We start from the raw sequence: 17459 nt of genomic DNA, 5'->3' as shown, positions 1-17459 counted from the left end.
GCGCTTGTTTGATCGGCAAAACTTACACATCCAGTCCAGGTTAAGATCTTGCCTCACGGCATCCAAGTAGGGTAAGGTGGGGTAAGTTGCCCCCCTGAAGGGAGATTGCCTGTTGTAGCCACATTTTTTACAATAGAATTTTGAAAAAAAATTCTGTTGAAAGCTTAGGCTAAGGCCTATCTATGGTATATATTATATCCATTCATTATGATTTTGACTTTATTATAATGACAATTTTTTTTAAATAATAAAGGGGGCTTCTTACCCCGCATGTGGGGTAAGAACCCCACTGGGTAGGCCTTTTACCCCGCTCTGGTTTACAATAATAAAACTCACAGAAACATAAGGAAAATATTTTCTTTCACATTTTGAAAACTATACCCTATAAATCTCTCTTGATGTGAAATATGGGAACACAGTCAAATTTGTGTCTCCTAATGAATAGAATGTAAAACTAAACAATTAATTAATTTTCTAAAAGGTATCCCCTTCTTTTAGACTAGTAATATAAGACTAGCTTCCCTTTCTCCTGATTTTTTTTGTAACAACAGGAACATCTTCTTTCATGAAAAATATATGGAACTAAATATTCAATTAATTTGATAAAATATGTCCTTTCTGTTGAATATTGATATCTGAAACAGTTAAAAACACCAACTTCCTTATAGTCTCAAACTCAAAAGTGTTCACTTATGGATGCCTTTCAAAAACTTAAACATGCAGAATCCACAACTGGAGTAGGCCTAGATCTGTATGTATGTCAAAACTGCGAGTCTGATTAGGCATTACAGTATTGCTATTTTTTTTATATTTATAGCAATGCTCTAATGCCTAATCAGACTCGCAGTTTTGACTTACATACAGATCTAGGCCTACTCCAGTTGTGCATTCTGCATGTGACCAATTTCTACAACCCCGACATTGGACCCATTTTTCTGAAGGTCTGCTATTAGCAAATGGTTCCCCACACACCAAACAAGGCCATTCATCCTCATTAGACGAAGCTGGAGATGGAGTTTTTTTCTTTGCTGCTGATAATGGATGAGTTGCTGATAACAAATGAGAGCTCTGAGATAATTACACAAAATAACCCCACATGTGGGGTAAAAGGCCTCCCTGAGGGCAACTTACCCCAAAGGCACAGGGGGCCTCTTACCCTGGCAACTCATATATACACAAAATGTCACCATCTTTCCTACAAGTAAGTAGGCAGAGTATAATCACATGCAACATGGTCTAGACATCTTAGAGCAAGTATCCATAGCCATCAGGCTAACTCTACAGTTCTTTGTAGTTAATTAGGTATCATTAAAATCACTGAAAATTTACAAGAAATTGGTCAAAAAGAAGAAATGTCCCCTTGTGGCCAGAGCAACTGTCCATTGTTTACTCCAGTAGTTCCTGTGAGCACAGAGAGTTGGCGTTGCCTACTTGATCATGTGACTGGCTGAGAAAAGAAAGAAAGACATAACCAAGGGGGGCCTTTCACCCCAGCGGGGCATCTTAACCCACCTTACCCTACGTTTCCTATCAACACCAGAGTTACAGATTCGGTGATGCCAAACGTTGCACCCGTCACACAGGAGCCCCTCCTGCCGAGGGCCCACCTTCAAATCGCACACAGGACATACGTCATTAGTCATCACATCTGTAGCTTCTCTGGAGCGCATTTCGACGTTTACTTTCAACAGGCATCTCGGCCGAGCAGTTACCACTAGAAGCGCTTAAGTGGTGTTCCCCGTTCTTTGCGGCGCGGCATTTTCAAGAAATGGGACAAAATGATCGGGGAGCCATCACTTGGCCTTTGCATCACCGCCTGTCCAAAGTATGTATACTTCGTCCTTTCCTTTACTATTACGAGGCTCCATAGCAATATTCGCAGTCGTATTGTTTTGTCAAACAAGCCATTCACGGCCGGGTATAAGGACACAACAGTCCTCCCAATGACGGTGTTTCCGCAGTTTCTCCTTTACAGTCTTCCTTAGGGCGGCGAAACCGTCAGCAGATGCAGCGGAGAGTCGATACAGTGCACCCTCAAAGTCGTATGCGGAGGGTTCTAGTACGGGCCCTGCCTGGCAGGAGTGGTACGTTTTCGTCCACTTGCCATCACGAAAGCAAGATGACGATGCACAACTTACGCGATGACCGAGAAGTAGAAGATAAACGATGATGAGACAGCGGCGATATGAGCTTCGGGAACAGTATGCGTTTCGAAATGCAACTGACCCTACTGTCCAATTTCTACCTTATCAACTTGGCAGTCCCATTCTCGGATTGTCAACACCCAATATGTGAATCATCCCAATTCATGATTTGTGTTGAATCGCCACGTTAATTCTTATTGAACCGTTTACACCAGGCCAATCGAATCGAATAAATTCATGGAGAATCACGGTCCCTACCTTCTTCAGCGGTATATGAAAATATGACCATAGCTGTTGATTCTGACAATTTGACTCAGTGTGTTTCGTACCAGATATAAGTCGATTCGTACCTGGTACGAAACGACCGGTACGAAAAGACCAGGGGTACGAAACGACCAGTTTCCCATACGATTCAACAAAGCCTATCAGCAATAAAATAATTTCATTCACGGAGATGCTAAAACGTAGGAATTTACTGTGGTACATACTTTCATTAATCTCCCGTGAAAAAAAAACATCAGCACAGAAGCAATTACTGCATGGTACAGTAAAAAAAAAAAAAAAAAAAAATCGAAAATGAAAGCTTTAACGTCTTGTCATTGTCAGTAAATAATGCTACATGCGGCGCGTCATTATACTGTATTGTAATGAGTGATTCACCTTCAAATTGCGAGGGGTATCCTATTCGTCATTAACACGTCAAAGTAGGGGTCAGAATATACGCATCATACGAGTGACCATTAGCTAAATAATGCCGGGTTAACTAGCCTATATGTTGCAATTTTACTACTAAGCTACACTTGCTGCCCCGTGTCACCTCATTTGATGCTAAGTTTCCTGTCATGGACTCCCAAAATGACCTCTAAAACTAACTAATCTGACTGAGAAATGCTGCACCACCATGTCATCCACCGCCATCAAGCAGTCACCCACAGTTTTTAATATACTCGTCATTAGCCGACTCTATTCTCACAGGACATTAATCATCCCTCATACAAAAAAGCAAGGCAGAAGAAAACAAGAACGCTACCGCAGATTCAAGTGGTAAACAATGGGGGAAATTCGTCTGCCAAAGCGTCATATACAGTCTACACGTATTTACCTTGTCCTCAGTGCTGGATAAACCCGGGTATTGTAAACTTGCAATGCCAACACCCCAGCAGGACTCGAAATTGGTTAAATATTGAGGAAAACATGAATGCTACAGTAGATTCAAGTGGTAAACAATGGCGGAAAATTCGTCTGCCAAAGCGCCATATACAGTCTACACATATATACCTTGTCCTCAGTGCTGGATGAACCCTGGTATTGTAAACTTGCAATGCCAACACCCCAGCAGGACTTGAGATTGGTTTGAAATTGCTGTCCTTATAGTCTCCTTGATGATCACACACAATGACAATGTCCCCCGATTGAAGGCACTCAAGCAACTGTAAGCACCGAACAGATTGTCGAATTCTCGTGCATCAATCATTTATAACTGCCGAAAAAGAGGTTAAACGCGTCCCAATGAATATACCTTTACGTCCACGGTACAGGAAAAGGGTCAAACTACAACCAGGGTCCAAAAATTACCCCTGGAAATCCCCCAAACTCCTCCGAAAACCTTGTCAAATATGTGTGTTTGGGCGCCGAACTATGACATTGCATTCAGTTTCTGCCTAAAAGCTATCACGTCCCTGCAAATGAAGGTATTAAATATATTTTGCCCACTAAAACTTCATTGTTTATATATTCCATCGAGTGGAGAGAATAAATCAACGTTCATTAAGCTGTTTTGACTATACGCAGGTAGCCTACGTACAGTCTTCGTTCCCTTCTCATATTCCTTATTCACTTTAATTGGCACCGTTTAAACTTTTTAGAATGATGAGCTACAGTTTTAACGTTATTTATACAGTAGTTTAAATAGTCAAAGGAGGAGCCTCAATTTCGCAGCTTTTTCTCATGGATGTAGCTTTTCTTTACTTCTTATAGACCAAAGTTGAACCTGCTGTCACGAAGATTGCAGACTATCCTTCAACTCACTAATGTTTTTACCTGCGTTTAAAACTTTCCATGCTTATTTTCCTCCTTTAAATATCATAATCTTACCTTTGTGTGCAAATCATCAGGCTTACTTCCCTGAGCAATGAGTATATATTTTGTTCTTGCAGCTGCACGTTTTTCCACTTCATTCAACTGTGGCAACTTGACTAAGAATAGTTGCAGATGATAACAATGAAGAATTAACCCCAGGATTTCTTTAATATATCTTGTTTCTCAGTAATGTGAAATTATATATTGTGGAAGAAAATATAAAGCAGTATCACATAAGCAAACTAAATCAGAAAAAAAAATTCAGTTCACATTAAATTTTATTACTTTTATCATCCTGTTTTTTTTCTTCATAATACATAGTTGTGTTTTCCATTCACATGAAGCATATTCCCCTATCTAAAACTGACTTTCACAAAAAAAAACAGGTATTTCCAATGTTCTTTCTCTTACAAAAATCAACATTTGCTTGTCTTTTTCAAAATGATCATTTTTTTTTAGTGACAGTTGCCAACCATTCTACACTTGAAGATTCTAACCTCTCGTACTCTTGTAAAACTTCTCTACTTGTCAACAGATGCTTCAACAAAAAAACAGGGAAGTTTTGTCCTTAAAATTTCTTAGTCTCTAGACCTACTCCTTTTCTTTTTCTTTTTCTTTTCTTTCTTGTGTTTTTTCTTGTGAGATTTCTTGTGGTGTTCCTCACTTGAAGAAGACCTTGACCTCTTATGCTGCTTCTCCTCTGACCTGTTCCTACTTCTGCTGCGAGACTTATCTCTCTCCTTCTTTTTCTTCTTTTTCTTTTCTTTCTTCAATGGTTGACTTTTCTTCGCCTGTCAGATGAGTAACATCACATATTAGACAGGAACTATAGAAATATCTGCTGCTTTCATGGACCTAGAGAACAGGGCTGACAGGAAGGGTTTATAGGATGAGGATTTTGGGAGGAAAATATCAACAAAATACTAGAACAATAAAGTTTTCTGGAAAGAAGTTAAAAGAGAAATAGGCAGAGGAAAGAGCGACATTTGTAGCATAAAGAGGAGATGGGGTACTTGTGAAAGGGAATGAGGAAATAAAGGAGATATGGAGGCAGTACTTTTCAACTCCAATAAATAAGTAAGGAAGGGATAACAGAAGTGAATAGTTTAGGAATATAGATCAATGAACGCGACCAGATCCACAGGGGGAGATGGAGAGGGGTGAGATAGAGGAGGTAATGAAGAAGTTATAAGTAGGAAAGATCCCTGGAGCTGATGGCATAACAGTATGGAGGTGGTTGCAAAATGATAGGGATATGTAACCTAGCATGGGAACAAGGTGAGGTGCCAGAAGACCAGAGAAGGGCTATTGTTGTACTGTCACTTTGCTAAAAATTAAGCAGTGAATTGTTAATAATCAAATCATGGAAACTAGGTAACAATTTTTTTTATATAAACATCAAGCAAATCCATGTGGAAGTTCAAATCGTCATTTTTTTAAAGTTCTTGCAACCTTACTTCCTGCTGAACAAATAACACTTGGAGGGTCTGAGAAAATAAAGGCCTGATTAATAACGGATGGACTCGTGAGCATTAGACTAAGTACCCTTGATACCTCATTTTCTGAGCTAACCAAGAGATGAAGAGATCTGTGGTGGCACTGGTTGACTCTTGTATTAACAGTAGACATAATGAGAGAGAGAAAACTAAGAAAACAATGGATAGCAGATGTTTTGCAAGCACGCATATGAAAATGTTCAAGTTAAGGTACAAAGGAACTCATGTATTAATAAAGGAAAACAGATGGATGAGTGTGCAGAAAGTTTTTACTTTAGACACTTGTACCTTTGTCATTAGTTCTTGTGCCTGCAGTTGTGTGAGAGGAGTGTCATGGTCACTCTCCTCGGAGGATGTTGAGGACACATCAAGCACAACATCCTTCTTGGGGTCCACCTGTGTGGGTTGCAAGGGAATTCATTAATACAGCTACCATGGGCTTCGGAAAAATGGAAATAACTCCCTTATGCTACCCCTTTAAAAGTTAGTAGCCTAATTAACCCCTATCTTTAAATGCTTAGCACATAATCTAAAATAGAATCAGATAGTCCCCTGTTCTCATTTTACAAAATACTGTGTCTTAATTCACAAGTACTTTTTTAGGTGATAGTGAGCCATCTGCAGAGCGGCAACAGTGCAAGTAGCCTCAGCGTAAAACAAGATTCAATAAGAGGCTAAAGCTATGCCAATGACATGTTCAGTTTTTTTTCTGAGGATGAGGTATGTGTGTGTGTGTGTAATTCATCATGGTCTAATCATACACTAGACTTGTCGCGATGTTGCCTCTCTTTCTATCTTCTATCAATATTTTAACGCTAACTAACTTTTTTTCAGCCGCTGCCGAGTGGCTTAAAATCATCCACATGCTGTCCAGAAGACCATCTATCAATCCAGACTCTAGATTCTAAGATTAAAGATGAGCTCCAGGAGGGCAGCATGAGCCAGTGTAAGATGGCGCCACTATAAACACTCGCCTGCGCCAGAACGGGCTGGGCCGACCATCAGGCCCCACCGGGAAGAAGCCTTGGACCGACCATCAGGCCCCACTGGGAAGAAGCCTTGGACCGACCATCAGGCCCCACCGAGAAGAAGCCTTGGACCGACCATCAGGCCCCACCAGGAAGACGCCCAATAGGCCGCGAAAAAAAAAAAAAAAAAAAAAAACCCTGCTCTTCTGAACTTGCTAACTGCATGCCTCCCCCCCTCCTGCGCCCTTGCCTCACATGACTTTCTAATCAAGCTCATCCCTATACTGTCCAAACCCCTTATGCAAGAGTTAACCAGCATCACTCTTTCATCCCTCACGCTGGTAAACTCTGGAACAATCTTCCTTCATCTGTACTATTTCCTCCTGCCTACAACTTGAACTCTTTCAAGAGGAGGGTATCAGGACACCTCTCCTCCCAAAATTGACCTCTCTTTTTGGCCACTCCTATGTACTCTATTCGGGAGCAGTAAGTAACGGGCTTTTTTTTCCATTATTGTTTTCTTCTTTTTTTTAACGCCCTTGAACTGTCTCCTTTTCCGTAAAAAAAAAAAAAAAAAAAAAAATCCCAGCCAATGTCCTCCCCTAATGAACTTGGAGCTCAGGTGACAAAGATTTGGATATGGTATGACTGGAACCTCACATCACTTCCTCACACACCCAGGAGGTGAAACACAACTCCCAACTGACACCTATTATCCATTCACTACTGGGTAAGCATTGAGCATGGATTAAAAGAGACTCCCCATGTGTCCCCATGTGTTGGCTGTGAGGCTAGAAAGCTAACCAGAGATTATAATGTTCCTTAAAATATTACAAATAGTCAAATACCAATTTGAAGACATTAAATAGTAAATAAAGATAACCAAAATATCAAAGAAAAAGTCAACACTTTTGACACTTAGAAAAAAAAATAACTGACCTTGACAAAATTCCTACACTGGTAAGTCAGATGCCCAGGATATCCACATTTCTTGCAGGCAGCTCGTACGTCTCCACCGCCCGTGGGACCAATGCGGGCCAGCAAACGGTCCTCCATTAGTGTTCAGGTATCTGTAGATAATAAATAGGAGGGGGGAAAGATCTTTGAGAAACTTTGAGCAGGCAAGGAGGGAGTGTCTGGATAGAGAAAGTTGGAAGCTCCTCTGCCGTGGCCATCCCCTGGTGGGAGCTCCTAGGAGCAGGCGTCGATGAAATGATGATGATGAATAAATAGGAGTAAATCATCTCACAGGTATGATGCACAGTTGCCCTTTACTACCTAGGGAGTGTTTGCACCTTTCCACTTAGTAATTATATCAAAAACAACTCTTTTGGAAAACTTAACAGAAGCAAAAATAAACTGTAGTAGTCAAAATGTAGACTGTTAATCAATATATAATATCAAATGACCCAACTATGGATATTCTAGTTAAGAAATAGAACCACCAACTGCATATTGCCTGAAAATGAGATTACAGTGATGAATGTATTAATGAGAATACTAGACATATTCCAAGCCATAGCACAAGTGCTACACTACATCTCTCTGCCAAACTCCATGAGATTAATACTTGCAAGTGTGTTGTATTTTAGTCTCTGAATGAAGGGCAGTATCTAATAGATTCCAGAAAATATAAGAAACTTCTATCCAATGATGCAAAAAGTGTAGGAGTGCAACCTAGCACATCGCATTTTGGCAGCGGGACACAGCAGGTTAGGTTACTAAATAAGAGAGCCCCAAGTCATGCTTATCCTCTGGAGAACCTTGGTGCAGCCCATGCTGGACTATTGTAGCCAGCTGCGGTCACCCCACAAGCAGGGCGACATCCAGAGCCTTAAGGCAGTCCAGAGGTCCTTCACCAGACAGATCAGAGGGATGAGAGACCTGAACTATTGAGAGGCTGAGCAACTGGGCCTCTACTCCCAACAAAGAAGGGACAGGTATCGTGCCATCTATGTGTGGAAGATCCTGGAGAATCTGGTGCCCGACACCGCACCTTCCACACTGACCTCAACGAGCAGTGACCCAGGCCCAGCAGGCCTTAAGTGCTGAAGAGCATCCCTCCTAACAAGAGCCCTGGAGAGAATTAAGACCATGCTCGCAACCAACCTTGGACATAATGGGTCAAAAATTTTCAGTTCACTGCCCAAGGAAATTAGAAACATCAAGAACTGCTCAGTACACAAGTTCAAAGGAAGCCTCAATACTTTCCTGAGGGCAATGCCAGATGAGCCACCAGTGCCCGGCCACACTGCAAATGGCCGGGCAACAATACACTCAATACCAGACCAAGTGCCCCTCACCAATAGGGACACCAGAGCTGTATGCAGCGGCGGATCACTACAACCTTGAGGCGTTAGCCTCTAGACGATAAAGTAAACTAAGCATGTTAGGTTAGATATGTTAAGTTTAATTATTTATGATGAAATGCCAGAATTTGCTCTTTACTATACTCCAACACGACCACAGCGTGTAACGAAACACACGAGAAATTAATCCAGACAAGGAAAGGTTTTGCCGGCGCCAGGGATCAAGCACGCGACCAGCGAGACGGGAGAGCCACTCCTTAACCAGTCAGCCAAAGAGGTACCCCCTCGCAGAGGGAGTTATGGGAGGCTCGCCCATCAGGCTAGTTGCCGCACTACAATGATAAATATGTGTGATAAACTTTACACCGCATTAATGTTGTCATTGGTGATGGAGTAGGTGACAGTAATTTACATCTTCCCTGACTGCATCACAGCCCAATTGAAGTCAACAGTAAATTTGAGGGTGGCAGCAATGTTCTGGCCTTGACTCAAAGGCCAACACAGGGGCAAAACTCTTCTGGGGCTGAAGCATAACGGAATAAATTAAAGTTTAGGTACGAGTACATTTCCAGCCCCCTTCACCCTCCCACCCCCCCAGGAAAATGGGTGTAATTCTGTAGTAATGTGGAGGGCTACATCTTACTGATTTCTCTCTCATCCTGCTACATAAAAGGGTGAAAAATTGCATTCATGTAAATTACCTAAACACACATACCTAGACACAAGGAAAAAATATCAAAAATAATACCGCTAGACCCTCCTGTGACAGTAAAATTGCAGTATAGTGAGGCTTGGCGAACACAACTAATGCCATAACCCACTCTCCTTGCACCCAGACACACAAGAAAAAAGAAAATTCACCAAACCTAAAAGACTCAACAACGTCAATCAAGAATAAGGACCATAATTATTAAGTGGGAGCCGTTACGAAGGCAATCCCACGCCTACTACTGGACTGGACATTTGGGAGAAGAATTACACGGATACATTGCTATAAAAATAATAAATACAGACACTATGGAAATCGAGGAGAAAATGAAGGCTGAGATGCTGAAAGATACCTTGTACTCCCAGAATCCCGCGGTTGACACTAGTTTATCCGTTTCATGGTCCACTCCACCACTTTCTTCTTCTTCTTCTTCTTTTGACCTATAATTTCTTCTTCTTCTTCTTTTGACCTGTTCTGTATCACAAGTCTTCTGCTGGGTTCTCTCTTCTAATTGACACACTTTCCTTTTCAATAGTACGTAACTTTCCTCGCTGTAATACGCTATCGCATTATATTTTTTTTATTTGTTGCTGAAATCACTCATTTTCTGTGCCCTTCTTCCTATGAGCTTGAACTACCGTAGTCTACATCTTAGCTTAGGTGCCATATTTCAATAAAGTAAAATTAGATACAGGTTTCATAACTATCCTAGCATATTTTTCTAAGCTGCAAAAAAGATATCCCCAACGAAATACCGAAAAAAAAAAGTATCTAACTCTATCAAGGGACTCTACCCAGTTTGACACGAGGTCGAATTTTTCACTTTATCGTATTTCACTATTTTGATGTAAGTTTATGCACTCAGCAGTATGTTCACCATTATGCCTTCAGCTTTTATAATTGATTGATTGTTTGATAGTTTATTGCTGCAAGGAAACAACATTAAAGGAGAAGGGAGGAACATATGCTATCCCAACCCCCAGGCAGTATTGTGCGTATTGTGATTATACAGCTAAGGATACATGTGGAAGTAGCACCAGGAAACTAAAAAGATACAATGGTAGGGGACAAGTGCTAAAAAAATAAAGGCCTTGAGTTGGTCAGGGGAGTAGACATAAGGGACATTTTTTGTTCAAGGGATCTCCCAGTTTGACACCAGGTCGTATTTTTCACTTTATCGTATTTCGCTATTTTTATGTTAGTTTCTGCACTCAGTAGTATGTTCACCACTATGCATTCAGCCTTTATAATCACTGTCCTCTGCCCCGTGACGTCATCCAAGACAACAAGCCTACGTCATAGTCAGCTGTTCATCCCTGTTCTCCATATTGCCAGGTGAATTTCTTGTTTCCTGTCTTCCTACGGTCACTGCTGTTATTCAAGGTGGAATCGTGGAAAATTTGACCACTGTGACATCCTATTGAGAGTTCTTCGTGTTTATCATTCGTGTGTTTCTTTTATCTCCCAAGCTGCTTGATTACTCCTGCTTGACCCATCGTGAGGTGGTGTGCTGGCCTTATTTCGGAATGTCAGCTGGCTCATTGGAAAAGACACCTGCTGTTTTGAGGTTCCTCGTGCTGGGATATTAAACAGGAGAAGTGGGCGTACCACCACACAATGATTACTTACATTTTTTTCCTAAATTTTGACTTAATGTGAAACGTACAATTCACTACATCTATCACCAGAAAAACATGAACCACGTAAGAAAATCGTTGGTTGGGTGAAACCGTAAATTGTCCAAGGTATCTTCCATGCAAAAGGGTTCTGCTTGCCTGCAGACCTTAGAGAACAATACATCGGCTCTTAGACCTAGCAGATTTAATATGGCAATACAATTATGTATCAGGGATAGACCAAAAACATGCCAAAAAAAATTGCAGTGAAATTTGCACTTTTCGTGTTGCATACTGCTACTCTGAATGCAAGAATGTACTTTTCACTGTCCAGTTAGAGGATAGAATTGCCTATCTAAAAAAAATCATAAAAAAAAGATGGTGCATTAAAAAAAAAAGTTTATATTAACCCAGTTCTTTTTGACCCCAACATAACCCATGTTTTTTTTTTTTTTTTTTTTTTCTCACCCCAACTGACTATATGATTAGATCTTGAAAAAGTTGACAACACTAATATGTTTACCAATATTTTCCCACAGATTAGCAAAGATGTCCTGCCTGCTGGAGGAGGTAGCAGATATTGGCAACCCTTTGGAAATAGTGCAATGGTTGTGTCCTCACCTGTGTCCTGGCAGGGGGCACAGCTCACCCCACTCTGGCAGAGCCTCCACCAGTCTAACAGGTGATTTCTGAAGGCTATTGCTGCTGATGCTGCTGATGCTGGGTAGACTAACCATTATATTGTCTGGCTGAAAAATGTTCTGGCAATGGCCTCCTTGAATGTAGAGGGATAGGCTAGCCCCCCAAACCCCCACCCCACTTCACATGGAGTCATTAGTGCCGTCTATTTAAGGTGAAAGTAATGGGTGGGGCACACTATATCATATAGGCAGTGTATAGCAAGCAGCTATGATAAATCACATTTTAAAATGTTTTGAAGATTTTTGCAGTTTAAAATTGTTATTTTATTGTAACTTCTTTGTCGCAGTGTTTCCTTTTATTCAAGTGTTTTTTTGTTTTTTTTGTTTTGTTTTTAAAGTAAAGGGAAATTTGAATGATAAAGCAGTTATATTATTTCTTGAAGGTTAAATAGGGAATATCTCATGGCTATGAGTGCTGCAGTCTAAAACTCATTTTATCAGTTTGAGTTCCATGTTAGCTAGCGGAACTTTTGGCCACCCAAAACGTTACATATTTCCACAAAGACTGATATTTATTATCGACACCACAGACATAGATTGGAGTCAAGAATGGGATGGGTGGAATGACATTGACCATGGAGGAGGAGGAGGAGGAACCTTGTCTGTCAGCAATGAGGAAATCAGTAGCCAGAAGAGATCCTCCACATCCTCCCCATCCCCACAACCTGAAGCCTCATGGCTGACTGAGTGTGTCACAGCGATGTCTCCAACCTGTGACCTCATGGCCATTGGCTACAAGAACAGACTGGTCATCTTATCTCGTAAGTAACTGTGTGGATATGGTTATGCATTCAGCAATTGAAAATGGGGGCCAAGGGGGTAAAGCCCTTTTCTAAGATTTTCTTATGTGTGGCCCATTATGCTGCCCATACCACTGGCAGGTTTTTCACAAAAGGGACCATGTGGGTAGCCTCAGCCTGTTAGTAGCATGTGCTAGTATTTATGTTAGTTACACTGTGATATCTTTTGCTCGGCTTATGCCAGCTGAGGGATGTTTCATCAGCCCAGTGAGGTAGCAACAACCATTCTCACATGCATCACAATAACAGAAGTAAGTCTGTCGAGGAAGGCTCCAGTGAGCCAAAATTTTGATCCAGATGGGGACATACCTAATAAACTGATGAAAACTTCACACTAAACTCACAGTATTCCAGAGAGAGGGTAAAGTTATTTAATTAATGGGGGCAGATGGTGATTGAGTGGTCAGCCTGCAGGCAAAATGTTCCGCAGGCTTGAGTTCAAGTCACGCCTATTGCTATAAGACGACAATTTTCAACATCACTGAGTAGTCGAAGACAACCCAAGTGCTGTCCTGATGAACACTTGTCAACCCAGACTCTAATTAAACTCTCTCCAAAGGATCAAGTGGAGTTTCAGAAGGAAGCATAAAGTCAAGCAAGAATGATGCCACAGTAAAATACTTGCCTGTGCCACTAGCAGGCTGGGGCTGACCAACGGGCCCCATCAAGAAAACCTACCACCATTATGGGAAGAGTATTAAATAAAAAAAAATGTTTGGCATTCAGTTTACAGTTCCTCTAAACTTTCCTTCATATTTTCTTTTACATTCCAATGCAGGTCGGTGGGAAAACTTATCAGAGGAGAAGGAAGGAATGAAACTCGTCACCACCTGGAGAGGCACTGTTGGATATGCCCCAAAGTGAGCAGCCTTCATTTGTTATCTGCCTCAGGATTATATTTTTCAACCCATTGGAAACTATGAAGGACACACACTGACGATGTGCTCTCATAACTTTATTATTCGAAGCATGGCTAAATTTATTCCTTGGTTTGTTGCAGCCAACAGCAGTGAAAAGATAATGAAATACTATGCTATACAAGGTTAGAAATTTTACTTTGAAAAGATTAGGTATTGTACTATAAAGCAGTTCAGGAAGTTTTTCTTTAAACACATTATAACCTCTCCTTCTCCCTTTCATTTTGACAGTGATGAGATCAGTGCCTTGCTGTGCCTGCCTCTCATCTCACAGAAGCAGAGCAGCACAGGAGGGCCTGACTGGACCTGCATCATTGTCGGCTTCAGCTCAGGATATGTAGCCATGTATACTGAAGTAAGTCCAATGGGTAGTGTGTAGAGCTATGTAAGTATTTAAATGTGAACTACGTACTATCACACATAGCTTTTGCCATTTTACTCCAGAGACAATTTGTCCTTTTGTCCAGGAGCTGAATCCTCTTTTTCATTTTCATCCAGAAGTTTACTGAAAAAGCCATTTATATTATTATATATATATATTTTCTACCAGATGTTAATTTTCGGTCATTTTGGAGCCAGTCATTAACACTAGAAAATATGAATCCTACAAGTAAGCTTCTGGCAAGTATGAACTCCATTCTCTGCCTTTAGTTCAAGATGTCTGAGAAAAGCTAGTTCCTGCAGCACTTATCTCTTCACATGGAATAGAAAAACTTTGTCTGAAAATTCTAACCTCTATCTCCATTCCTACAGAGTGGCTTAGTGCTACTGTCCCAACAATTTGAGGATGGGGTGGTACTGAGCCTGAAGTGCCGCACCCAGCCAGCCGGGAGCCCCTTGTTGCTGGCACAGGATGGAACAGAGGAGCTGGTTATTCTGTACCCCCGCGCCATCACCACCATCGATGGTTTCTCTCTGTTCCAGACTCTTCGTGGGTGCAGGAATCAGGTGGCTAAAGGTATCCAGATAATTACTGTGTGTATGGTAAACCCAATTTACGGGAAGGAGGTGATGTTCTACATGAAAATCCGTTATAACCGAGGGATCCAAACTTTTTACATATGCCAGAATTTGTTTGTTATTTGAGCTGAAAGTTTGCTATTTCCCCTATACACTCCATATACCCTGTGGCACCCCTTACACCCTTCCTACACCCCTACACCTCCATACACCCCCCTGCACTCTCCCTACACCCCAATCACACTCCATCCACCCCCTTAGACCCTCCCTACACCCTCCTCCACCCCCTTACACCTATCTTTACTCCACCCTACACCACCTTGCACCCTCCTCCACCCCCTTATACCCTCTGTCCACCCCCTTACATCATCCCTACACCCTGTCCACCCCTTTACACCCCCTTACACCCTCCCTACACCCCCCACACCCCTCAACACTCACAGGGTTGTCAGGAAATGGCTCTTTAGACATTCCAAACAATTTGATAATCCAAATGACCTTCAGTCAACTGCCTTTCAGATTACCAGAGTTTTACCGTTGATGTTATTTATAGGAAAGGAGCTAACCACCGTTGCCAGATTATTGTACTCAGAGCATAGTATTTACCGGTTTCTGATGCCTAACTATTGCCAAGAAACATCAGGATCTAACTCTTTTAACAATAACTATAAATGAGTTTCGTTATTGGAGCCCAGAAGACAGTTTTGGGGTAGGAAGTCAGGAAATACAAGCGGCTGAGTACGACAGTCTGGAAACGTTGGAGCTAAACCTTCTCCCTCTCAAAAAGTCCTGTGACTGTGGAAGGCATTGCTGGTTCTCAGAGAAATGTGTTGACCTTTCCCCATTTGGATATTTCAGCAGCTGCCAGTGGTGGGGACACAGTAACTGTACCCCCCCTTGGCTATAAAAAGTGGGGACTAGTGGACCAGGGCACGGTGGTGGACTGTACTGCCCCTGGCATGTCACCTCCTTGTGTTTATGACCACATGGCTTACACGTCTCTGGCCAAAGGTTTCAACCACTCAGTCTCCACAGGTAAGTTGGAGAAGTTAAGGTAAAGTAACAAGCTGCACATATATTTTTTTTTTATTTTTATTTTTTTTTTTATTTTTTACAACTGACGGCTGAAGGGCAACAAAAAGTGTCAAAAAAAAAAAAAAAACCTGCTACTCAATGCTCCCACAACAGACAAAAGTAAAGAGTGGCCAAAAGAGAGGTTAATTTCGGGTGGAGCGGTGCCCTGATGTATACACTCTTTTTGTTTTGTCGTTGATAGGTCACAGAGGTTCACATTTTCACTCTGAATCAAAGCTGCTAAGATCCTAAAGTATGAGGCTTTCAGATCCTACTTAGAAATAATGATAATAGGCTAATCATCACTTAATCACTTGCATTTTTTTAAGAACAGAAAATAATTGGCAGCAACAGACAAATGAAAACCCAAATACAAAACCAGGTAGTCCCATAGAAGTAACTTTTAAATCCTCCAAACTGCCTCAGCCATTATGAATCCCTTCTCACCCCAGGTGTGCCGGCCACCTCCCTGCACCTCACAACAGGGCGCTCTCCCTTCACGGGTTTCCTCACAGCACAGGAGGGCTCGGCTCCCCCGTTTGTGGCAGATGTGGCGCGCCTCTATGCCAGCAAACTGAAAGACGCTCTTGTCTCTGCCGCCAGGTATAATCAGTCCTAGTTTCAGGCTCCTTTGAAAGAATGAGATATTTTTTTTTATAGTGAATAATCAAGAAAATTGTGATATAAAGACCTCATGCATTTAATTTTGATGATGTCATGCGATACATTGTTACTATGTAATACAATTAAAACCACACAAACAAACCATTCTGAAAGTTAATGCCCTTCATCAGTTTTATCTTTTTCAAATGTAGTTCTTCATTTTTGGATTAAAGGTCATTTAACACAGAAATCATACAGTAATAATATTTCAGTGGTTGGCTGTTTGGGAAAAGCAAAAACAAAGATGTCGATCCATCCAAGATGAAGCCGAAGATTGAGTCTGCAACTCCACTGCCTTATAGGTACGTAGGTGTCTGTTCCCTGTTCCAGAGGAGAGAAGGCTTCAGGGATATGGGCAGATGGAAGTCCATCTATTAAATCTATATCTTGATTTTTCCATTGTCCTATGGAGCTTTTTCAGAGGGTTTGGGATCAACTGTAATGTCTCGAGGAAATTTTTTAGTAATTCTCCTTACATGCTTACTTCTACTATTTTTAAATATTCATAGAGACCTTTCTTTGCACAGAAAGTGGCTCATTGCACTAGAAAAATAAAGAATCATAACCAAACAAGTTTTCATTATGCTAAAATTCCCTTGAAAGCAGCTGATCAGAATTCATGACCAAATGTTAAGACAATTAGCACTAAACTCTAGAAAATTGACCTAATGTATTAAGTGGTGCATAAAATGGTGTATTTGACAGGTGGTCATTACCAGACAAGCCGAGACTAGGCCTCACCATCAGCATGGCAGCTGGTCGCCGGCTGGCCACTGTAACAGACGACCTTGGTCGTGTTACCCTCATTGATGTGCAGAAAGGCACTGCCCTTCGTATGTGGAAAGGTCAGTGGCACATGAGTTAATAGCAAATGACCTTCCCCCTCTCTCTTCTTAAGCTGTATCTTCACTCTATTTCCCTGCCCCTATCCCTGTTTCTCAAACTTACTCCATTATTATTCACTTTTTATGGTACTGGAAGCATGACTCTGTTTTTCCATGTTAAAGCACAGTTTAATGCTCT

The 17459-nt window shown here is 41.4% G+C and overlaps 2 protein-coding genes across 2 annotated transcripts in view; one reads left to right on the top strand and one right to left on the bottom strand.

The window, feature by feature from the left end:
* Positions 1 to 4488: 4488 nt before the first annotated feature.
* LOC127002400 (protein SREK1IP1-like) lies at positions 4489 to 10214 on the bottom strand. The gene is made up of 4 exons (XM_050868299.1): positions 10058 to 10214; positions 7627 to 7757; positions 6008 to 6115; positions 4489 to 5014 (listed from the first exon to the last, which is right to left on the bottom strand). Exons 2-4 carry the CDS (start codon positions 7741 to 7743, stop codon positions 4802 to 4804), a joined length of 438 nt encoding a protein of 145 aa, XP_050724256.1. The 5' UTR covers positions 7744 to 7757; positions 10058 to 10214; the 3' UTR covers positions 4489 to 4801.
* Positions 10215 to 10874: 660 nt separating this feature from the next.
* LOC127002357 (rab3 GTPase-activating protein non-catalytic subunit-like) overlaps positions 10875 to 17459 on the top strand; it is an 18890-nt gene continuing 12305 nt past the window's right edge. The window contains exons 1-10 of the mRNA XM_050868244.1: positions 10875 to 11040; positions 11861 to 12003; positions 12553 to 12783; positions 13601 to 13682; positions 13971 to 14094; positions 14493 to 14697; positions 15558 to 15734; positions 16226 to 16376; positions 16649 to 16738; positions 17142 to 17281. Coding sequence (XP_050724201.1) covers positions 10901 to 11040; positions 11861 to 12003; positions 12553 to 12783; positions 13601 to 13682; positions 13971 to 14094; positions 14493 to 14697; positions 15558 to 15734; positions 16226 to 16376; positions 16649 to 16738; positions 17142 to 17281 — 1483 coding nt within the window. The 5' untranslated portion in view covers positions 10875 to 10900. The remainder of the gene's footprint in view (positions 11041 to 11860; positions 12004 to 12552; positions 12784 to 13600; positions 13683 to 13970; positions 14095 to 14492; positions 14698 to 15557; positions 15735 to 16225; positions 16377 to 16648; positions 16739 to 17141; positions 17282 to 17459) is intronic.

Source organism: Eriocheir sinensis, chromosome 2, assembly GCF_024679095.1.
Source record: "Eriocheir sinensis breed Jianghai 21 chromosome 2, ASM2467909v1, whole genome shotgun sequence".
Classification (NCBI taxonomy): Eukaryota; Metazoa; Arthropoda; class Malacostraca; order Decapoda; family Varunidae; genus Eriocheir; species Eriocheir sinensis.
Note: the sequence above shows the minus strand (reverse complement) of the source record. Positions and strands in the feature narration are given on the sequence as shown.

Bases quoted from the DNA above. Each gene is read 5' to 3' on its own strand.
- LOC127002400 (XM_050868299.1), bottom strand. From the start codon at position 7,743: ATGGAGGACCGTTTGCTGGCCCGCATTGGTCCCACGGGCGGTGGAGAC. The intron at 6,116-7,626 runs GTCAGTTATTTT...CAACCCACACAG, and splicing joins AGTGTAGGAATTTTGTCAAG to GTGGACCCCAAGAAGGATGT. The intron at 5,015-6,007 runs GTACAAGTGTCT...CTCATCTGACAG, and splicing joins CACAAGAACTAATGACAAAG to GCGAAGAAAAGTCAACCATT.